The sequence below is a fragment of the Coregonus clupeaformis genome, chromosome 15, assembly GCF_020615455.1.
Source record: "Coregonus clupeaformis isolate EN_2021a chromosome 15, ASM2061545v1, whole genome shotgun sequence".
Taxonomy (NCBI): domain Eukaryota; kingdom Metazoa; phylum Chordata; class Actinopteri; order Salmoniformes; family Salmonidae; genus Coregonus; species Coregonus clupeaformis.
This window is the reverse complement of record NC_059206.1, coordinates 22,961,706-22,984,291: the sequence shown is the minus strand read 5'-3', so window position 1 is coordinate 22,984,291 and position 22,586 is coordinate 22,961,706. Positions and strand designations below refer to the sequence as shown.

Sequence of the window (22,586 nt, the reverse complement as noted above, 5' to 3'; positions counted from 1 at the left end):
TCAGCCCTGCCCCTAGGAGCCTGTTTCGAACCGTCCTCGCTGTGCACTTCACCCCAGCTGCTGTTTGCCATTCTTTTTGTAGGTCACTTGATGGCATCCTACGGTTGTTGAGTGACATTCGAATGAGTTGGCGGTCATCCCGGTCAGTAGAGAGTTGTTTTCACCCTCTGCCGGTCATAAGCTTTGTTGTCCCCAATGTCTGCTGCTTGAACTTGTTCTTATGAACCGCCGTCATTTAAATTTTAAGGATGGAAGCAACCTGACGCTCACTGTATCCCTCTGCCAGTAAAGCCAGAATTGAACCCTTCTTTTCCTCACTCAAAACTTTCCTTTTCAACTCTTTTGGCATGGTCAATAGTTATTTTTCGATTAATATTACTTTTGAGGTACTATTAGCACTGTTTTTGCCATCCAACTGGTCCTATTGCAGAAGAGTAGTGATGACCACAGCAGTGGTTTTTATACTTTTCCTCGTTAAATAAGATTTGTTTCAGGTCACCTAATCAGTACCTAATTCAGTAGAATGAGGTGTGCCTGTGTTGGAATTCAACAGACACTGGAATGGAATGGCTGTCATACATTTAGAGATGCTGATTTAAGAAACATTTCCAGTGGTCTCTTAATTTTTTCCAGAGCTGTATATATATATATATATATTTTTTTTATATGTGTGTGTGTGTGTGTGTGTGTGTGTGTGTGTATATATATATATATATATATATATATATACTATATACTACCATTCAAAAAGTTGGACACACCTACTCATTCAAGGGTTTTTCTTTATCTTTACTATTTTTTTCATTGTAGAATAATAGTGAAGACATTAAAACTATGAAATAACACATATGGAATCATGTAGTAAACAAAAAAGTGTTAAACAAATCAAAATATATTTATATTTGAGATTCTTCAAATAGCCACCCTTTGCATTGATGACAGCTTTGCACACTCTTGGCATTCTCTCAACCAGCTTCACCTGGAATTCAAGGCACACTTAACCAGCATGGCTACCATAGCATTCTGCAGCGATACGCCATCCCATCTGGTTTGCGCTTAGTGGGACTATCATTTGTTTTTCAACAGGACAATGACCCAAAACACACCTCCAGGCTGTGTAAGGGCTATTTGACCAAGGAGAGTGATGGAGTACTGCATCAGATGACCTGGCCTCCACAATCACCCAACCTCAACCCAATTGAGATGGTTTGGGATGAGTTGGACCGCAGAGTGAAGGAAAAGCAGCCAACAAGTGCTCAGCATATGTGGGAACTCCTTCAAGACTGTTAGAAAAGCATTCATCATGAAGCTGGTTGAGAGAATGCCAAGAGTGTGCAAAGCTGTCATCAAGGCAAAGGGTGGCTATTTAAAGAATCTAAAATATATATTTGATTTGTTTAACACTTGTTTTGTCACTACATAATTCCATATGTGTTATTTCATAGTTTTGATGTCTTCGCTATTATTCTACAATGTAGAAAACAGTAAAAATAAAGACCCTTGAATGAGTACGTGTCCAGACTTTTGACTGGTACTGTACGTTTTTAAGGATGTGCGGATGACCACAAACTTTTCTAATAACCCCAAGCACACATCAAAATCCACAAAGAAATTGTTAATTGAGCACAAAATCAACATTTTGCAATGGCCATCTCAGTCTCCGAACTTGAACCCCATTGAAAACCTGTGGTTTGAATTGAAGAGGGCAGTCCATAAGCGCAGATGAAGGATAACAAGGATCTGGAAAGATTCTGTATGGAGGAATGGTCTACGATCCCTCCCACTGTGTTCAGTCTCATAAAACATTTTAGAAAAAGGCTCAGTGTCGTTATCATCACAAGACGAGCAGGGGCATCAATTGGGTATGACAGGGTAGTACCCTTCGATTATGTAGTGCTTACTTTAGAATGTTGTAGTATACTGTAGAATACTATACTAAACACTGTAGTATCCCTCGATCATGTGTAGTACTTACTATAGAATTGTGTAGTATACTGTAGAATACTATAGTAAAAACTACAGTATTATCCGCAAATAAAAACTGTAGTAAATACTACAGTAATGTACGCAAAAACACTCGTTTTTTAAACTATAGTAATACTACAGTATTTAGTTTGCATGTACTCCATCCATTCCCATCCCCCATGTCTCAATTTGTGCCACTGTCACACCCTGGCTCTGGGACTCTATATGTTGAGCCAGGGTGTGTTCATTCTATGTGTTCTGTTTCTTTGTTTGGGTGTTCTAGGTTGTCTGTTTCTATGTTTGCCTGTGTGACTCCCAATCAGAGGCAACGAGTGTCAGCTGTCGGCTGGTTGTCTCTGATTGGGAGCCATATTTAATCTGTATGTTTTCCCTTGGGTGTTGTGGGTTTTTGTTCCGTGTCGGTACTTTGTCACCGTGGACTTCACGAGTCGTGTTTTGTTTTGATAACTTTAACTAATTAAAGTCATGTTTGTTTCACACGCTGCGCCTTGGTCTACTCACTCCTACGACGATCGTGACAGCCACCCATGAGTGAGAAACCTACATACCAAGTATAGACCATATACAGTGGCTTGTGAAAATATACACCCCCCTTGGCATTTTTCCTTTTTTGTTGCCTTACAACCTGAAATTAAAATTGATTTTGGGGGGGTTTGTACACAACATGCCTACCACTTTGAAGATGCAAAATATTTTTTATCGTGAAACAAAACAAGAAATAAGAGAAAAAAACAGAACTCTTGAGCGTGCATAACTATTCAACCCCCCAAAGTCAATACTTTGTAGAGCCACCTTTTGCAGCAATTACAGCTGCAAGTCTCTTGGGGTATATCTCTATAAGCTTGGCACATCTAGCCACTGGGATTTTTGCCCATTCTTCAAGGCAAAACTGCTCCAGCTCCTTCAAGTTGGATGGGTTCCACTGGTGTACAGCAATCTTTAAGTCATACCACAGATTCTCAATTGGATTGAGATCTGGGCATTCCAAGACATTTAAATGTTTCCCCTTAAACCACTCGAGTGTTGCTTTAGCAGTATGCTTAGGGTCATTGTCCTGCTGGAAGGTGAACCTCTGTCACAGTCTCAAATCTCTGGAAGACTGAAACAGGTTTCCCTCAAGAATTTCCCTGTATTTAGCGCCATCCATCATTCCTTCAATTCTGACCAGTTTCCCAGTCCCTGCCAATGAAAAACAAGGTGTTCTCGGGGTGATGAGAGGTGTTGGGTTTGCGCCAGACATAGCGTTTTCCTTGATGGCCAAAAAGCTAAATTTTAGTCTCATCTGACCAGAGTACCTTCTTCCATATGTTTGGGGAGTCCCCCACATGCCTTTTGGCGAACACCAAACGTGTTTGCTTATTTTTTTCTTTAAGCAATGGCTTTCTTTCTGGCCACTCTTTCGTAAAGCCCAGCTCTGTGGAGTGTACAGCTTAAAGTGGTCCTATGGACAGATACTCCAATCTCCACTGTGGAGCTTTGAAGCTCCTTCAGGGTTATCTTTGGTCTCTTTGTTGCCTCTCTGATTAATGCCCTCCTTGCCTGGTCCGTGAGTTTTGGTGGGCGGCCCTCTCTTGGCAGGTTTGTTGTGGTGCCATATTCTTTCCATTTATTAATAATGGATTTAATGGTGCTCCGGGGGATGTTCAAGGTTTCTGATATTTTTTTATAACCCAACCCTGATCTGTACTTCTCCACAACTTTGTCCCTGACCTGTTTGGAGAGCTCCTTGGTCTTCATGGTGCCGCTTGCTTGGTTGTGCCCCTTGCTTAGTGGTGTTGCAGACTCTGGGGCCATTCAGAACAGGTGTATATATACTGAGATCATGTGACAGATCATGTGACACTTAGATTGCACACAGGTGGACTTTATTTAACCAATTATGTGACTTCTGAAGATAATTGGTTGCACCAGATCTTATTTAGGGGCTTCATAGCGTAGGGGGTGAATACATATGCACACACCACTTTTCCGTTATTTATTTTATTTTGTATAATTTTTTGAAACAAGTTATTTTTTTCATTTCATTTCACTTCACCAATTTTGACTATTTTGTGTATGTTCATTACATGAAATCCAAATAAAAATCCATTTAAATTACAGGTTGTAATGCAACAAAATAGGAAAAATGCCAAGGGGGATGAATACTTTTGCAAGGCACTGTATTGTGCTCCCCACAGGTTATAGAAAAGAGCAGAAGCACTGAACTACCCATTCGCACTCCAGTCCTACCTGCCTACAGGTTATGGAAAATTTGCTCTTTTAGTATTTGTCCAGTAGATTGTCAAATATATTTAAACAAAAACACTAAAAAAAAAAACAGTAATTGCTATAGTATTACAATACTTTTTATAGTATACTATAGTATTTTTTCATATGTGTTGAGTTAGGAACAGCTGCAGGAAGAGAGGTGCATGCCACCAGACAGTACTTTAGGGCCTCAAACAACTTCTCCAACGCAACAGTAACAGCGCCAATGTGCATATCTTATAGACTATGATGAGTTCTAGAAATGTTATCTAATCTGGACACTTGGTATTCCAGTTTACAGAGCAAATAATATCTACACACTAAGTACATTAACTACTGTACTTCAACAAATTATATTGCCTCAAGTCATACGTTCTCATGCAGTATTCAAGTATGCACTAATATGAAATGTAGTGGTGAGCTATATCCTCACAAACTGATTTATGACCAGATCATCTAAACTATCCCTCAATGGTAACATAAAAACTGGAAAAGCCCATTGGTCATTCTGTCTTTCCACTTACCTGAGTATGTTGTTTTTAGGTGAAGGGACTCAGTCACGAGGCCAGGAAACTCAACCAGATCAGAGACTTGGTGCAACTAAGCTGGCTGCTTTGAGAGTCATGAGGAAAGCAACACTTTGTTCCAGTGTACAGCCATGTCATAACCCCTCCCATTGCACCTTGGTGTCTTTGTTTCCTTCTCTCCTCCTCTTTTTTCTCATTCTCCTCCTCTCTACTTCCTCCTTTTCCTCTCCTCCTTCTCTTTCTCCTCCTTCTCCCACATAACTCACTCAATTAAAGAAAACAAGTGTTGTTAACCTAATTTTCTGAATGTTTGTCTATATTTTATAGTTTTATCTGTGAATGTCTTAGGCCTTATAGCCTATTTGAATTGTATGTTTACATATTAGACCAATGTATGTATTTGATTGATTATTACCGATGTAGGATCTTAATTTGAGCCAGTTTGCTACAGCAGGAAAATAATCTTGCAGCAACAGGAAATTAGAATTTTTATGTGGATTTTAATTAATAGACATTTTTGTAGGGGTTGATACATTTTTCGTAAGGGAAAATCAAGTCTGACATTTTAAAGTGGAAATTACAAACTTCAGAAGCCTTTTTAAACCTCAAATATACTACATGTTTTAAATGTCCTGCATTGCAAGAAAGTTTTCCTGCAACAGGGTGATCAAATTAAAATCCAACATCTGTATGGCTTTTGTTTCAACATAATGTTGATATTATATTGTGCCTATTTATTTGACAGTATACTGCAGTTCGGTGTGGCTTCACACAGTCAATGTTATCCTTTGTATAATAAACACAATCCAGGCATTACACTGATCTCACTTCTAATATTGTGGTCTTAATTAGGATGCCTATGTGATGTCTATTCCTTCTCCTCTCATTAATTCCGATAATAGAGTGTTTAACTATAGGCTCTTCAATTACCATAGAAAACATGCACCAAATCTGTCAGTACAATTCATATCACAACTGAATATCTTATTTTCACACCACTCAGACTGAGATGTCTAATTTTATTTATTTTTCAAGTTCACCCTATCAGCGACCTCATCCGTCTGATATTCCAGACATGCGCATTACAAACTGCAATCTGACCACAAAATCGGGAGAGAACTACAGAGCAGGCAGGACCGCAATGGGACGAGGGTGATTTTATCAAATCTATCAAAAATCGCTGACAAGATGTCCGACGCGAGTAGAAACCCCCAATCGATACGCATCTGGACTTATTGAAGTGGATCCGATACACACAGAACCTGCAGAACTCCCAAAAGTCAATACTTTTTCCAAGGGGAGGAAGTTTGTTGTGTCGAAGGAAATATAATAGCCCGGTAAGGCAGGGAGAGACTGCGGAAAGCGGCCAGAACAGGGGACAGTCAGAATACAAACCCACCCACCCAGTCAGCCATGGAGGAGTTTGGGTCAGCGTTGGAGAAGAATGTGGCCGATTTAACAGTTATGGACGTGTATGACATAGCCGCGGTGGTGGGTCAGGAGTTTGAGCGGATCATTGATCAGTATGGATGTGAGGCTCTGTCCAGGCTCATGCCAAAAGTGGTGCGGGTGCTGGAGATCCTGGAGGTGATGGTCAGTAGGAACAGCGTCAGCCCGGAGACCGAGGAGTTGAGGCTGGAGCTGGACAAACTACGGCTGGAGCGGATGGACCGGATGGAGAAAGAGAAGAAACACAAGAAGGTCATAATTAGCTTACATGATAAGATAAATAATAGGCCTAGTTGTAACCAAACATAATTGATAACAGTAGGCCAAATGATAGGCATCCTAATAGGCTATTATTGGCCTAATAGCCTAATAATGTATGGTGAAGATATGGCAATAATGGTAACAAAAATAGAAAAGTTTAAGAGAATAAGAAGACAACTAATTTGCCATGCCATCATGAAAAGAATGCAATGAGATTATTATAACAATTACTTTGAAAAGTGTACTAGGCATTTTGAAAATATAACTGATATCCCCAAATAAAATAGGACTCTGACATGAATGACACTTGATTGACTGAGGATAGGCTACATTGTTATAATTAGGCCTACCTCCATGTACCGCTGCTATGCCCGTGCAATGTAGCAGAAATCACTTAAAGATGCTTTGGAGATAGAAAAATGCTCTTATTGAATATATGGTGTCACAACACAACTGTTCACTTGACTAGTGTATTACAGTGCACAAAAAGGCATAGTAGGGCTATAACGTCTTTACATGAAGGCATGTGCCTCCGCGACAGTCAGAGTTGGTGCACTAAAAAGAAAAATTTCGTTGCTGGTCTGGTGACAGTGACATGGGGGGAGTTAAACTGGCCTGTCATTGGTTGACTGAGATGTGTCTCCTGACTCAAATAAAGTGTGTCAACGACATAAATGACACTTAGGCCCAGAGAGCCATCTATATTATGGCCCCTGGAAATGCTTAGGATGATATGTTTAAACTTAAAGTTCAAATAAATGCTTTGGAAATGTTCAGTAGAAAGTTTAAGTAAGCCAGAGAAAGTACACACAAAAAATAAATTGGGTTCCTCAAGCATTCTTTGGGAAGGGTGATAGTTCTATGTGGAACCATACTGACCCAAAGAAAAGTCCAGTGTAGCTCAGTTGGTAGAGCATGGCGCTTGCAACGCCAGGGTTGTGGGTTCGATTCCCACGGGGGACCAGTACGAAAATGTATGCACTCACTAACTGTAAGTGGCTCTGGATAAGAGCGTCTGCTAAATGACTAAAATGTAAGAACCCTTTGAGCCCTTCAACGGTTATTTGCAGTTCAAAAAAGGGGTCTTTCCTCATTTATTGATAATTAAATTGTAGTGGCGGTGGCTCATTATAATTTTTTGGGGCGTGGTTTGTTCACAGCTCTTGATGTGCATCCAAGAGTGAGAGTGTCATTCCAGTTTATCTAATCTGTTGTGTTAACGCTATTGTAGCACATGGGGATGTGTGAAACTAACTAAGAGCTTCAGCACTCGGCGCTCCCCTTCTGTGAGTTTGCGTGGCCTACGACTTTGTGGCTGAGCCGTTGTTGCGCCTAGACGTTTCCACTTCACAATAACAGCACTTACAGTTGACCGGGGCAGCTCTAGCAGGGCAGAAATTTGATGAACTGACTTGTTGGAGGAAAGGTGAGATCCTATGACAGTGCCACGTTGAAAGTCACTGAGCTCTTCAGTAAGGCCATTCTACTGCCAATGTTTGTCTATGGAGATTGCATTGCTGTGTGTTCGATTTTATACACCTGTCAGCAACGTGTGTGTTTGAAATAGCCGAATCCACTAATTTGAAGGGGTGTCCACATACTTTTGTATATATAGTGTATATATTACCATGGCCAGTGACAGTGTCTCGTGAAAGACTCGTATGGCCTTGTATCAATTAAGAACGGTTGACAAATAAGTAAGTAGTTCTCAATTCTTTCCTCAGGGACCCCCAGCCGTTCCAGAGCTAGCACACCTGATTCAGCTTGTTAATTAACACAATAATAAAATCTATGGAATTTTTCAATATAATATGGCTATTAAACTAGAATAAAAAACCCTGGATGGTTCTACAAAGAACCTTTGAGATTTAGAAAGATTCTTTATAGAACCATTCTCAATAAAGGTTCTATAAAGAACCATTTATAAGGGTTTTATATAGCCCCAAAAATGGTTGTAAACATAGCAGAACCCTTTTTTTGGTGCTATATAGAACCTTAGGAAAGGGTTCTTTATAGCACCATACAGGTTCCATTTAGAACCTTATGAGCAAAGGCTCCATATACAGTTGAAGTCGGAAGTTTACATACACCTTAGCCAAATACATTTAAACTCAGTTTTTCACAATTCCTGACATTTAATCCTAGTAAAAATTCCCTGTCTTAGGTCAGTTAGGATCACCACTTTATTTTAAGAATGTGAAATGTCAGAATAATAGTAGAGTGAATGATTTATTTCAGCTTTTATTTCTTTCATCACATTCCCAGTGGGTCAGAAGTTTACATACACTCAATTTGTATTTGGTAGCATTGCCTTTAAATTGTTTAACTTGGGTCAAACGTTTCAGGTAGCCTTTCACAAGCTTCCCACAATAAATTGGGTGAATTTTGGCCCATTCCTCCTGACAGAGATGGTGTAACTGAGTCAGGTTTGTAGGCCTCCTTGCTCGCACACACTTTTTCAGTTCTGCCCACACATTTTCTATAGGATTTGGAAGACCCATTTGCGACCAAGCTTTAACTTCCTGACTGATGTCTTGAGATATTGCTTCAATATATCCACATAATTTTCCTTCCTCATGATGCCATCTATTTTGTGAAGCGCACCAGTCCCTCCTGCAGCAAAGCACCCCCACAGCATGATGCTGCCACCCCCGTGCTTCACGGTTGGGATGGTGTTCTTCGGCTTGCAAACAACCCCCTTTTTCCTCCAAACATAACGATGGTCATTATGGCCAAACAGTTCTATTTTTGTTTCATCAGACCAGAGTACATTTCTCCAAAAAGTACGATCTTTGTCCCCATGTGCAGTTGGAAACCGTAGTCTGGCTTTTTTATGGCGGTTTTGGAGCAGTGGCTTCTTCCTTGCTGAGCGGCCTTTCAGTATATGTCGATATAGGACTCGTTTTACTGTGGATATAGATACTTTTGTACCTGTTTCCTCCAGCATCTTCACAAGGTCCTTTGCTGTTGTTCTGGGATTGATTTGCACTTTTCGCACCAAAGTACGTTCATCTCTAGGAGACATAACGCGTCTCCTTCCTGAGCGGTATGACGGCTGCGTGGTCCCATGGTGTTTATACTTGCGTACTATTGTTTGTACAGATGAACGTGGTACCTTCAGGCGTTTGGAAATTGCTCCCAAGGATGAACCAGACTTGTGGAGGTCTACAATTTTTTTTCTGAGGTCTTGGCTGATTTCTTTTGATTTTCCCATGATGTCAAGCAAAGAGGCACTGAGTTTGAAGGTAGGCCTTGAAATGCATCCGCAGGTACACCTCCAATTGACTCAAATTATGTCAATTATCAGAAGCTTCTAAAGCCATGACATCATTTTCTGGAATTTTCCAAGCTGTTTAAAGGCATAGTCAACTTAGTTTATGTAAACTTCTGACCCACTGGAATTGTGATACAGTGAATTATAAGTTAAATAATCTGTCTGTAAACAATTGTTGTAAAAATGACTTGTGTCATGGACAAAGTAGATGTCCTAACCGACTTGCCAAAAGTATAGTTTGTTAACAAGAAATTTGTGGAGTGGTTGAAAAACAAGTTTTAATGACTCCAACCTAAGTGTATGTAAACTTCCGACTTCAACTGTAGCACCAAAAAGGGTTCTGCTATGGTTATAAGCCAAATAACCCTTATTTTCAACTATATAGAACCATTTGTTTTTAGTGTGTAGGCTATGCAAACAACAGTAAAGCCAGACTATAGTCTATAAGACCAACTATCTTTCAACGTCACGAGGATGAAGACATTCATTGACAGACAGGAGAAAGCAATCGTAAAAGTTCAGGTTGAAAACAAAACTGATGCCTTTCATATAGTCTACCAATGCACATGTTGTAGAAAAAAAGGTGCTATCTAAAAGGGTTATTCGGCTGTCCCCATAGGATAACCCTTTCAAGAAGCCTTTTTGGTTATGTGGAAAGGGTTCTACCTGGAACCACAAAGGGTTATACCTGGAACCAAAAAGGGTTCTCTTATGGGGACAGCCGAAGAAGCCTTTTGGAACCCTTTTTTCTAAGAGTGTACTTACTCAAACAAACCATGGCTCAGTCGTATGTCTGTGGCCAAGTCCTAATATTAGCCCATATGGCTTCTTTTCCTTGTGTGCTTTAAAACCATTGTCCAGAGAGGGCTGAATTGGTTAAAGCAAGCTGGTGGAAACCCCACATTTTAAGGATGTGTTTGATGGCGGGGCTGTGAGCAGACATGTATGGAGAGGAGAGGAGTGTGTGTTTGGAGTGTGTGCGTGCAGACAGGATGTATGGAGTGTTTAACTCTGTGTGTGTGTGTGTGTGTTTGGGTGTGTAGGAGTTGGAGCTGGTAGAGGATGTATGGAGAGGGGAGGCCCAGGACCTTTTGTCTCAAATCGCTCAGCTTCAGGAAGAGAACAAGACACTCCTCACTAACATGTCCATCAAAGACCCCATGAGTGAAGAGGACCTACAGAGGCACGAAGGTACTAAACCCCGAATCCTAAACCCTTTACTCTACACCATACACTCTAAACCCATACACACACACACAATGACAATATTACTTAATTGCCTCTTTGAAAGAATGTTACACATACATATACACTGTATACACTCTGACTCTCTCGCGCTCTCTCTCTCTCGCTGTCGCTCGCTCTCTCTCTCTCTCAACACACACACACACACACACAAAGGAGGCCTTCTTTGTGTTTGAGGCTGAGCCAGGCTCATCACTGCATGAGTGGCTCTGTCGTGATGTCACAGAGGGGCTACAGTCCCCCTGACACACACACACACATGAGGATGAGCACAGAGACAGACCACCCTCAGTGTTTCATACACCTGCTAGACTAGGGATGGACATTTGACATTTTTTGACTGTTCAGGACTCGCATGTTTTTTAATTGAGTACTCCAATAGAAAAAAATAAAATGTTTAGAACAAAAGGCCCGCACTGGAAAACAAATATGTGCGCATTTATCTGTATGCTATCAGTGCGAAACAATGCCTAATTTATCATAGCCATTACCGATAACCAATCCTAATTGCTAAATTCAGAAACTATTCACACCCCTTGACTTTTTCAACATTTTGTTGTGTTACAGCCTGAATTTGAAATTGATTAAATTGGGATTTTGTGTCACTGGCCTACATACAATACCCCATAATGTCAAACTGGAATTACGTTTTTTACAAATTAATAAAAAATGAAAAGCTGAAATGTCTTGAGTCAATAAGTATTCAACGCCTTTGTTATGGCAAGCATAAATAAGTTCAGGAGTAAAAATGTGCCTAACAAGTCACAATAAGTTGCATGGGCTCACTCTGTGTGCAATAATAGTGTTTAACATGATTTTTGAATAACTACCTCATCTCTGTACCCCGCACATACAATTATCTGTAAGGTCCCTCTGTCGAGCAGTGAATTTCAAACACAGATTCAACCACAAAGACCAGGGAGGTTTTCCAATGCCTCGCAAAGAAGGGCCTATTGGTAGATGGGAAGAAAAAAAATGCAGACATTGAATATCCCTTTGAGCATGGTGTATTAATTACACTTTGGATGCTGTATCAATACACTCAGTCACTACAAAGATACAGGCGTCCTTCCTAACTCAGTTGCCGGAGAGGAAGGAAACCGCTCAGGGGTTTCACCATGAGGCCAACAGTTACAGAGTTTAATGGCTGTGATAGGAGAAAACTGAAGATGGATCAACAACATTGTAGTTACTCCACAATATATACCTAATTGACAGAGTGAAAAGAAGGAAGCATGTACAGAATAAACATATTCCAAAACATGCAGCCTGTTTGCAACAAGGCACTAAAGTAATACTGCAATAAATGTGGCACAGCAATTAACCTTTTGTCCTGCATACAAAGTGTTATGTTTGGGGCAAACACAACACATTACTGAGTACCACTCTCCATATTTTCAAGCATAGTGGTGACTGCATCATGTTATGGGTATGCTTGTAATCGTTTTTCAGGATAAAAAAGAAACGGAATGGAGGCAAAAATGCACAGGCAAATTCCTAGAGGAAAACCTGGTTCAGTCTGCTTTCAACCAGGGAGATGAATTCACCTTTCAACAGGACAATAACCTTAAACACAAGGCTAAATCTACACTCGAGTTGCTTAACAAGAAGACAGTGAATGTTCCTGAGTGGCCGGATTACAGTTTTGACTTAAATCTGCTTGAAAATCTATGGCAAGACCTGAAAATAGTTGTCTAACAATGATCAACAACCAATTTGACAGAGCTTGAAGAAATTTGAGAAGAATAATGGGGCAAATGTTGCACAATCCAGGTGTGCAAAGCTCTTAGAGACTTACCCAGAACAACTTACAGCTGTAATCGCTGCCAAAGGTGCTTCTACAAAGTATTGACTCAGGTGTGAATACTTATCTAAATCAGATATTTTGGTATTTAATTTTCAATACATTTGCAAAGATTTCTAAAAACATGTTTTCACTTTGTCATTATGGCGCATTGCGTGTAGATGGGTGAGAGAAAAAATATAATTAATACATTTTGAATTCAGGCTGTAACACAACAGAATGTGGAATAAGTCAAGGGGTATGAATACTTTCACTCAGTCAATAAAAAAAGAAGTGCCATTTTAAGATTAATTTTTGAAACCGCCATATCAACTGGTTATATTAGCCTTTATCGTGGAACACAATCTTCAAAAAGGTAGTAACCTCAGCAGTGGCACTTGCTTGTAGAAGCCTATGGCTGTGCAATGGCATAGCCTTGTTTTGTTAATTTACCAGACAAGACACTTATTTCTCAAGCCCTTATCACAGTCAAGACACACTTCTTTTATACTAAAAAAACATGATGTAATATAACAGAATCAAATATAACAAAATCTTTAAAAAGTTGCCAGTGCAAGGTGATGATGATAATGATGTTTTTATTGTCACATACATCGGATAGGTGCAGTGAAATGTGTTGTTTTAGAGAGTCAGCCATAGTGATGCGCATCTCGCATCTGGAACAGTTATTCTCAAAGAGGGATCATTTGAAAGGGGGCTCAATTTGGCGTGTTGAAAGACCATTTTTTTCAGGTATACAAACCAAAATCTATATTTTTTTCGATATAGATGTGAGATTTAGTTTATTCTGCCTGTTCTCTGGAATTTTCTAAATGGATGAACAAGTCCACATTGAACACTGCATGCTGATGAATTGAGGCCATGACATCTGTTTGGTGAGTAGGCCTATAGGCTTAATGATTTTGATGAAAATACGCTTTTTTTCTTTATCATATTTTCAGTGTGGAACCTGCCTATGTTTAGGGGGGTTATAGCCTAGGGCCTAGGCTAACCAATTCTAAATGGCACTAGCAGTTCGCAAGGTAGCCTAAGCGGAAAATAGACGGGATTATTCCAAAAATTATTCTACTTAAATTAAAAACTCAATTTTTTATTTGTGGTAAAACTGTTGTCATTTGGCAAGGAATGTAGCTTGTGTATGTAGCAGTTACAGTGCCTTCAGAAAGTATTCACACCCCTTGGCTTTTTCCATATTTTGTTGTGTTACAAAGTTCGATTAAAATTGATTTAATTGTTATTTTTTGGTCAACGATCTACACAAAATACTCTGTATTGTCAAAGTATTTTTTTTATAATATTTTTTGACAAATAAAACACAAGTACTTTATCTTGATTAGATAAGTATTCAACCCCCTGAGTCAATCAATACATGTTAGAATAACCTTTGGCAGTGATTACAGCTGTGAGTCATTATGGGTAAGTCTCTAAGAGCTTTCCACACCTGGATTGTGCAACATTTGCCCTTTATTCTTTTCTAAATTCTTCAAGCTCTGTCAAATTGGATGTTGATCATTGCCAGACAACCATTTTCAGGTCTTGCCATAGATTTTCAAGCAGATTTAAGTCAAGACTGTAACCTGGCCACTCAGGAACATTCACTGTCTTCTTGGTAAGCAACTCCATTGTAGATTTGGCCTTGTGTTTTAGGTTATTGTCCTGCTGAAAGGTGAATTAATCTCCCAGTGTCTGGTGGAAAGCAGACTGAACCAGGCTTTCCTGTAGGATTTTGCCTTTGCTTAGCTCCATTCCGTTAATTTTTTTATCCTGAAAAACTCCCCAGTCCTTAACATGATGCAGCCACCACTATGCTTGAAAATATGGAGAGTGGTACTCAGTAATATGTCTGGGGCAAATCCAATACAACACAACACTTTGTATTCAGGACAAAAAGTGAATTGCTTTGCCACATTTTTTGAAGTATTATTTTAGTGCCTTGTTGCAAACAGGATGCATGTTTTGGATTATTTTATTCTGTACAGGCTTCCTTCTTTTCACTCTGTCAATTAGGTTAATATTGTGGAGTAACTACAATGTTGTTGTCCATCTTCAGTTTTCTCCTATCACAGCCATTAAACTCTGTAACTGTTTTAAAGTCACCAGTGGCCAAATGGTGAAATCCCTGAGTGGTTTCCTTCCTCTCTGGCAACTGAATTAGGAAGGACACCTGTATCTTTGTAGTGACTGGGTGTATTGATACACCATCCAAAGTGTAATTAATAACTTCACCATGCTCAAAGGGATATTCAATGTCTGCTTTTTTTTTCTTCCCATCTACCAATAGGCCCTTCTTTGCAAGGCATTGGAAAATCTCCCTGGTCTTTGTGGTTGAATCTGTATTTGAAATTCACTGCTCGACTGAGGGACCTTACAGATAATTGTATGTGTGGGGTACAGAGATGAGGTAGTCATTAAAAAAAAGAATGTTAAACACTATAAATGGACACAGAGTGAGTCCATGCAATTTATTATGTGACTTGTTAGGCTTGCCATAACAAAGGGGTTGAATACTTATTGACTCAAGACATTTCAGCTTCTCATTTTTAATTAAAAAATTGATTTTTTATAGAAAAACATAATTCCACTGACATTATTGGGTATTGTGTGTAGGCCAGTGACCAAAAATATTGATTGAATCCATTTTAAATTCAGGCTGTAACACACCTCTTGACCTTTTCCACATTTTGTGACTGAGGTTTTAAAGTCTGGCTTCCTCCATTGCTGATATTCAGGGCTGTGTGTCAGCCACGGGTACGCCGTTTCTGTGTCAGAGATATCAAGTATGTGTGTGTGCTTGTGAGCCTATTTGCTATTTTAAACCTAGCTAGTCGGGCTCACAGACAGAAACTCTGTTGCTGTGCTCATAATCACTTGATTTATTCTCTAATGCAGTACAAAAGGTGTACAAATAATGCACACACTCACACAGAGTATTCATGTTGTTCTAACTTGGCTCCTTTCTCCTGTGTCTTGGCTGCCAGGTATTTATATTGTTCATCCGTACTTAGTTAACACTCTCTGCTCTGCCATGTTTTCTCTGTTGCGTTGCCAGGTATGTCGGAGCGGGAGCGTCAGGTGATGAAGAAGCTGAAGGAGGTGGTGGACAAGCAGAGAGACGAGATCCGAGCCAAAGACCGTGAGCTCACGCTCAAGAACGAGGACGTTGAGGCAGTAAGGACAGCAGGATGGGTGCTTGCTTGGGGTAGAACTTGTCCCTTTGCACAGACCTAAGATCAGCTAACCCTTCCCTAATCCCAACCTTAACCATTAGGAGGTAGAACACAAAGCTGACCTTAGATCAGTTTCAAGGGGAGACTGGGTTAGGGGTCAGGGGTCAGGGGTCAGGGACTGCTTGTAGGCTATGGGGGAATCTGTTTTATTTATTCAAGTGTATTGATTTGATGGATCAATGACCTGAATCTCTCTCTTTCTCTGTTTCCCTCTCTGTTTCATCCCCCTGTACTTCGTCCCTCTCTCTCTTCTCTCTTTCCGACTCACTCTACCACCGTCTCTTCTTGTTTCTACCCCCCTCTTTACCTCCACCCCATCCATCCATTTCCCTCCCTGAATTTCCCTTCCCCTCCACCCCTCCATCTCTCTCTAGCTCCAGCAGCAGCAGTCTCGTCTGATGAAGATAAACCATGACCTGCGCCATAAGATCTCCGTGGTGGAAGCTCAGGGGAAAGCCCTCATCGAGCAGAAGGTTCGAAGCCTTAGGATGTGTAATACATATTTTATTACCCACAGTATTTGCAAAACAAAGTAGTTCAGAAGTACTTCAACAATGTATACTGAACAAAAATATAAACGCAACATGCAACATTTTCAAAGATTTCATTGAGTTACAGTTCATATAAGGAAATCAGTCAACTGAAATAAATTCATTACATGCTGCCCATTGGGGAGCCAGGCCCAGCCAATCAGAATGAGTTTTTCCCCACAAAAGAGCTTTATTACAGACAGAAATACTCCTCAGTTTCATCAGCTGTCCGGGTGGCTGGTCTCAGATGATCCCGCAGGTGAAGAAGCCAGAAGTGGAGGGCTGGTGTGGTTACACGTGGTCTGCGGTTGTGAGACCGGTTGGACGTACTGCCAAATTCTCTAAAATGACGTTGCAGGTGGCTTATGGTAGAGAAATTAACATTCAGTTCTCTTGCAACAGCTCTGGTGGACATTCCTGCAGTCAGCATGCGAATTGCACACTCTGCACATTTTAAAGTGGCCTTTTATTGTCCACAGCACAAGGTGCACCTGTGTAATGATCATGCTGTTTAATCAGCTTCTTGATATGCCACACCTGTCAGGTGGATTGATTATCTTGGCAAAGGAGAAATGCTCACTAACAGGGATGTAAACATATTTGTGCACAACATTTGAGAGAAATAAGCTTTTTGTGCGTATGGAAAATATCTGGGATCTTTTATTTCAGCTCATGCAATATGGGACCAACACTTTACATGTTGCGTTATATTTTTGTTCAGTATATTATTATATTTGTATCTTAAGGTGGAACTGGAGGCGGGAGCTCAGGCACGTGTACAGGAAATGGGAGCACTCCGGCAGGAAGTGACACGTTTAAGGGAGCGCCTGCAAGGAGACACGCCTCAGGGTCTAGAGGAGCCTCCTCCCCAGCCCCCCTCCCCCGCACAGGTAATAACAACACCTCCCAAGGCCCCCCTTCCCCGCACAGGTAATAACAACACCTCCCAAGGCCCCCCTTCCCCGCACAGGTAATAACAACACCTCCCAAGGCCCCCCTTCCCCGCACAGGTAATAACAACACCTCCCAAGCTCCCCTCCCCTGCACAGGTAATAACAACACCTTCTCAGGTCGGCAGAACCAGCCAGGCACACCTGCACAGGTAACTACACAGTTATTACAGGTAGACTTGCCCCCAGCAGCCCTATGTGCTCCATTATAACCCTGGCGGCCGCTGGCAGAGTCACACACACAGTGTGCTGGTATTATCTTTTCTTTCTATGAGAGAATCTTTGCAGCCTAAGTCAGTTTACAGCAGTCTGACTCACAGCCTCCTCGGAAAACATGACCTGGCTATCATATGAGGGGTGGGAGGTGGAGTGGAGTGGAGTGGAGTGGAGGGGAGGGGAGGGGAGGGGAGGGGCAGGACGGAAATAGCCCCCCTCTCTACCTCTCCACAGCCAGCTAGCCAGCCAAGCACCATGCAAGCCAGAGAGATGTAGAGAGAGACAGAGAGGTAGCCAGACAATTCACAGCTAGCCAGCCAAGCACCATGCAAGCCAGAGAGATGTAGAGAGAGACAGAGAGGTAGCCAGACAATTCACAGCTAGCCAGCCAAGCACCATGCAAGCCAGAGAGATGTAGAGAGAGACAGAGAGGTAGCCAGACAATTCAGGACAGCTAAAAGTGACCTGGCAATTACCTTTGTAGTAACTTGTACACCAAACTGATTTTTCATAGACTTCATACAGCAAGTGTAACACATATCACCCACAGTACTCTGCAGCACCATTTATGTTGTCACTTTTCTTTTACAATGACTAACCTCGATAAATAAAGGTACAATAAAAAACTGATCTCCCCCCTACAGCCTGGTAGCCCCTGCTCCTCAGAGGTGGGGGCTCAGGGTGTGGGCTGGCCAGAACCAGACAGACACTACCACCCTGAGCTGCTGTTGGGGGGGTACGATCCCGCCCCGCGCCTCCCGTCCCTGGATGACGATGATGAGGATGTAGAGGAAGAGGCAGTGTTGCTATGGGTAACACCGTTGTGCTAGCTAGCCGCCCCCAGAATGGTGTGTTTGCCGTGACCTCTAACCTTTGCTCCGCCACTGTCCCCCTAAACAGTGTTCTATTGATGCTGGTATCGCTAGAGCACAGAGTTGAGATGCTGCCTCATTCACCTGTACGCGTGTGGGATTGTGATGCTTGATTGCATTTCAAGGACTGTGTTTTTGATTCAGCCAACCTTGAGTCAGTGAACCCTTTTCCCTAACTTTACCACATGATTGTGTGTTTGAGAGAAAGAGGAAGAGTGAGGTTTTGTGTATGCATACAGTGTGTGTGTGTGTCGGGGTGTGTTTATAAACATGCACAGTGTGTATGTGGGAGTGTGTGTGTGTGTGCTCCTGCCTGCAGTTCTACTACCCCAGTGTGAACACCCTGACTGTTGATTTTGACGGCACAGAGCATGTGTGAGTTAAGTATCCCTGTGCCAACTATGTCAGACTGTGTGTGTGTGCGTGAGTGTGAGAATCAACTGTCCCTACACCCACTGGGTCAGACCTTACCACTGCAGCTGTCACCTCTAAACATAGACTGCTCTGACACCCCTGTAACAGCACATGGACTAGTCCAGTACCTTCCCTTTCCCCTGCAACACACTTAGCAGAGTATGTAGTTTGCACCAACAGAACTCGGAACACAAGCTCAGCCTGTTACGATTATAGAATGACTGTTCTTAATGCCTCTTTTTTCACACGTAATTTGCTACAGAGTGACTTAAGACTGTTTGCTGCATGACTGACCTCTGTTGGTTGCATGCAGTGAGTTAGTCTGAAGTATCTCAATTTGAGGTGCACTTCTGGCTGTAGGGAATGAAGGAAGGAAGGAGAGAAGGGTGCATTTCTTAAGTATTGGAACAGGGCCCAGTGTCTGACCTACAGTTCTCTTCCTGTGCCACTAGGAGGCGATGTGTGATGAGGACACACCTGCTCTGTTCCAACACTTTACCAAGGTATCCCTCCTTCCTGCCTATCCTCTATTCCTTCCTTTCCTTTCTTCCTTCGTCCCATGGTGTAATGTGGCTGTACCCCACTAGGAGGCGCTATGTGATGAGGAGGGGGGAGGCCTGGACCAGAAGGATCCCAACAGGCCCCGGTTCACACTGCAGGAGCTGAGAGACGTTCTGCATGAGAGGAACGAGCTTAAGGCCAAAGTGTTCATGCTGCAGGAGGAGATCGCCTACTACAAAAGGCAGCCATCTTTATTTTCACCATACAAACAGAACATGTTTAAAAAAAACATAATCAATAAAATGAGATTAACACAAGTTGTCAGGTTAAATTTAAGAAGTTAAAAATTAACAATATTGAAGTCAACAATATTTGACAATGATGATGGTGGAGTGATGACTCTTCTTCCTCTCTCTCCAGTGAAGAAGAGGCGGAGGATGAGACCGGCCCCCTTACTCCTTCCCCTTCTCCCGAACAACTGAGGGCACAGCCCCGACTCAATGCACAGCCTGAGTCAGGAATCAAACGCCTGTACGTACCACACACCCACAGATATGCTCGATTCTGATCTACACTAAACAAAGTGTGGTTTAGAGTAACCACCAGCTGGCAACACACCAGTAACATAGCTACATCTCACAGCAGATGGAAATAAATCAAATGGGCTGTGTTTGATGTGGTCCCTCTCTTCCATCTCCCTTTTTCTCTATCTCTGCTTGTCTGTGCCTTTCTGTGAATGTGTGTGTGTGTGTGGGTATATGTGTGTCTATACCTGTGTGTGTGTGTGTACCTCTGTGTGACAGGATCTTCACAGCCATAATGCCGATGGTGGCAGCTGGGTTGATTTCAGATGACCCCACTTTACAGCCAATCAGACATCTCATATCCCTTGTACGACACCCGTCATTGGTTGGCCTCTGTGTCACTCACTGTCTTAGCTAACACCTTCTGCCCCCTGTATGTGGTATTGGTGGGGCCAGGAGCTTTTCCTGACTTTGTGATCTGACCAGTAAAAACTCTGGGCCCTGGTTATCGCACCTGCATGGACCCTCCCATCCCCTGTATATGTTTTTATTCTGATTGGCTGACTGTGGGGCTATCTAAATCACTATCCAATGGAAAGGTGGTAGATCATTAGAATCAGCCAGTCAGAATAGGATGTGTATTCACTTCCTGACCCGTTTCCGATTCCCTAACCGATTTTTATAACTATTGCTTTTCCTCTGCTCCTGTTGCTTTGTGCATATAACACTAACCCTGATGCACTTTGTGTCATCTCAGAACTCACTATGTAGAAATGCATCTACATTTTAACCGTTATAACCACAGGACTCTAAAGTCATCAGTCTAAGGAATATGTCTGGAGGACATAAGGCAACAATGATGCTGGGTAGTGAAGTCCACTTTTTTGTCTCTCTTTTCTCTGTCCTCTACTTTTCCATCCTCTCTTCCTCTTCTCTCTCAGGTTTAGCTTCTTCTCTCGCGACAAGAGGCGGATCTCCCAGCGGAATGCACAGTTTGATGACAGCTTCAGCTCGTGGGCGGGGAAGGATGAGGTGTACACAGAACAGGCCCAGGAGGCTTTGCAGCACATATAGGGCACGTTCCTCTGACCAGGCGTTGTTGACGCCTGCCAGATCTTACAAGGCCTGGATAGGTATTTTAGGTATCAGCTAACTACATCATATGTTATAGCAATCTGTCAGGCGATTAAATAGTCAATGACGTGGTACGCAACCATTGGTTGATGCATGCAACGTCTTAGCAGGAGAAAGTGACCGTAGTGATTGGACAGCGCTTTATGATGAGGTCACTCAGAACCATCTCACTGTAACGCCCCGCCCATGCCCACCATGTGAGCTGCAGCAGCACTTAAGGGACAGTTCTAAATTTACTGGGGTGGGGAGTTGGTCCAAAATAGGGGAGGGTTGTCAAACTTATTTCTTTGCTTTGGGGAGGGTTGTGTGATTGTTTTATTGGGCACAGGGGAGGGTAGTGTATATTTTCCCTGGTTTACATTCCCCATTTAGCAGGTTTTACTATATAATTTCTTCCATATAGCCACATTTCCTCATCTGCTTGCGTGCACCGCCTCTCTCAAGGTGTTTTGGTACTTCCCTTATGCACTACACTTTTCTGCACGCTTGCTATACAGTCAACTCTATCCTGCCCTCTATACATAGTGACAATAGTGGTAGGTGGATCTGCATTAAGTTAACTAGCAATCATACCACACATCAAATCATTCAAATCTGCATCAATTTTCAATATAAATCCACAAGAACATAAAGGAATAGCTGATGGGTAGTGGAGAGGCCAGGTGCGTCATTGCGCATGAAAGAACAGTCAAGACATGATATACACAGCTCATAAAGCTCTCCTATTCATCTTGTTTAGGCCATACACATTTTATTTATTAAACAACGGATTCCCCTCTTTACATTTCTAAAAATAGTAAAACATTTAATGAAATAGTGATTCATTTTATTCATATGAATCGATTATTTTTAATCGATTATTTTTGACTAACTGAACGATGTGCTTTGCCATTGTAGTAGTTGGGGTTAAATCGCGGTGAATCGAATCATGGGAATCAAAATAATCATTTGTGAATCGCAAATAGTAAAAGGAAACAATTTAGCTGTAGCCTTCCTTTCGAATTGTGTCGATGCAAAACTCATTTTGTAGATACTTTAAGTTGATTTGGACATTCAATTAATGGGACGTTGCAACTCAATAGATACTAGTAGTCAGCCTGCAATAAACACTTCTAAAGGTAAGATATATAGCCTATCGGCTCTATAAAATCTGCGGTGCATGCTGAAACAGACATTTTCAACGTTATTCCCCAAAAAACTTCTCAGTTAAACGTTGACTGCAAAGTAGGCCTTCCTGGCAGAATGATATCATGAAGATTTGTATCAATCAGGTGCACATCTGTTTTGCATGCTCTGCCATCACATGTACAGTACACAAACCTGACAGAAACACCGCTAGCCTAACACAAATATACTGTGAGTAAAACTCAGCTGGGACATGCTTTAAATGATGCTCTCCAACACCTGACACCAACATAGTGGATT

General features: G+C 41.7%; 1 protein-coding gene across 4 annotated transcripts; it reads left to right on the top strand.

Moving 5' to 3' along the window:
• Positions 1–5,817: 5,817 nt before the first annotated feature.
• Positions 5,818–21,478, top strand: LOC121582765 (RILP-like protein 1). Of its 4 annotated transcripts, XM_045225065.1 has the most exons (11): positions 5,818–6,461; positions 10,788–10,935; positions 15,843–15,961; positions 16,395–16,493; positions 17,297–17,440; positions 18,361–18,528; positions 19,455–19,505; positions 19,590–19,744; positions 19,924–20,034; positions 20,307–20,394; positions 20,969–21,056. In XM_045225065.1, exons 1-11 carry the CDS (start codon positions 6,174–6,176, stop codon positions 20,972–20,974), a joined length of 1,377 nt encoding a protein of 458 aa, XP_045081000.1. In that variant the 5' UTR covers positions 5,818–6,173; the 3' UTR covers positions 20,975–21,056. The 4 variants fall into 4 exon arrangements, with proteins under 4 accessions (XP_045081000.1, XP_045080999.1, XP_045081001.1 ...); XM_045225064.1 differs by lacking the exon at positions 20,307–20,394 and having other exon boundaries at positions 20,969–21,478; XM_045225066.1 differs by lacking the exons at positions 19,455–19,505; positions 20,307–20,394 and having other exon boundaries at positions 20,969–21,478.
• Positions 21,479–22,586: the final 1,108 nt, after the last annotated feature.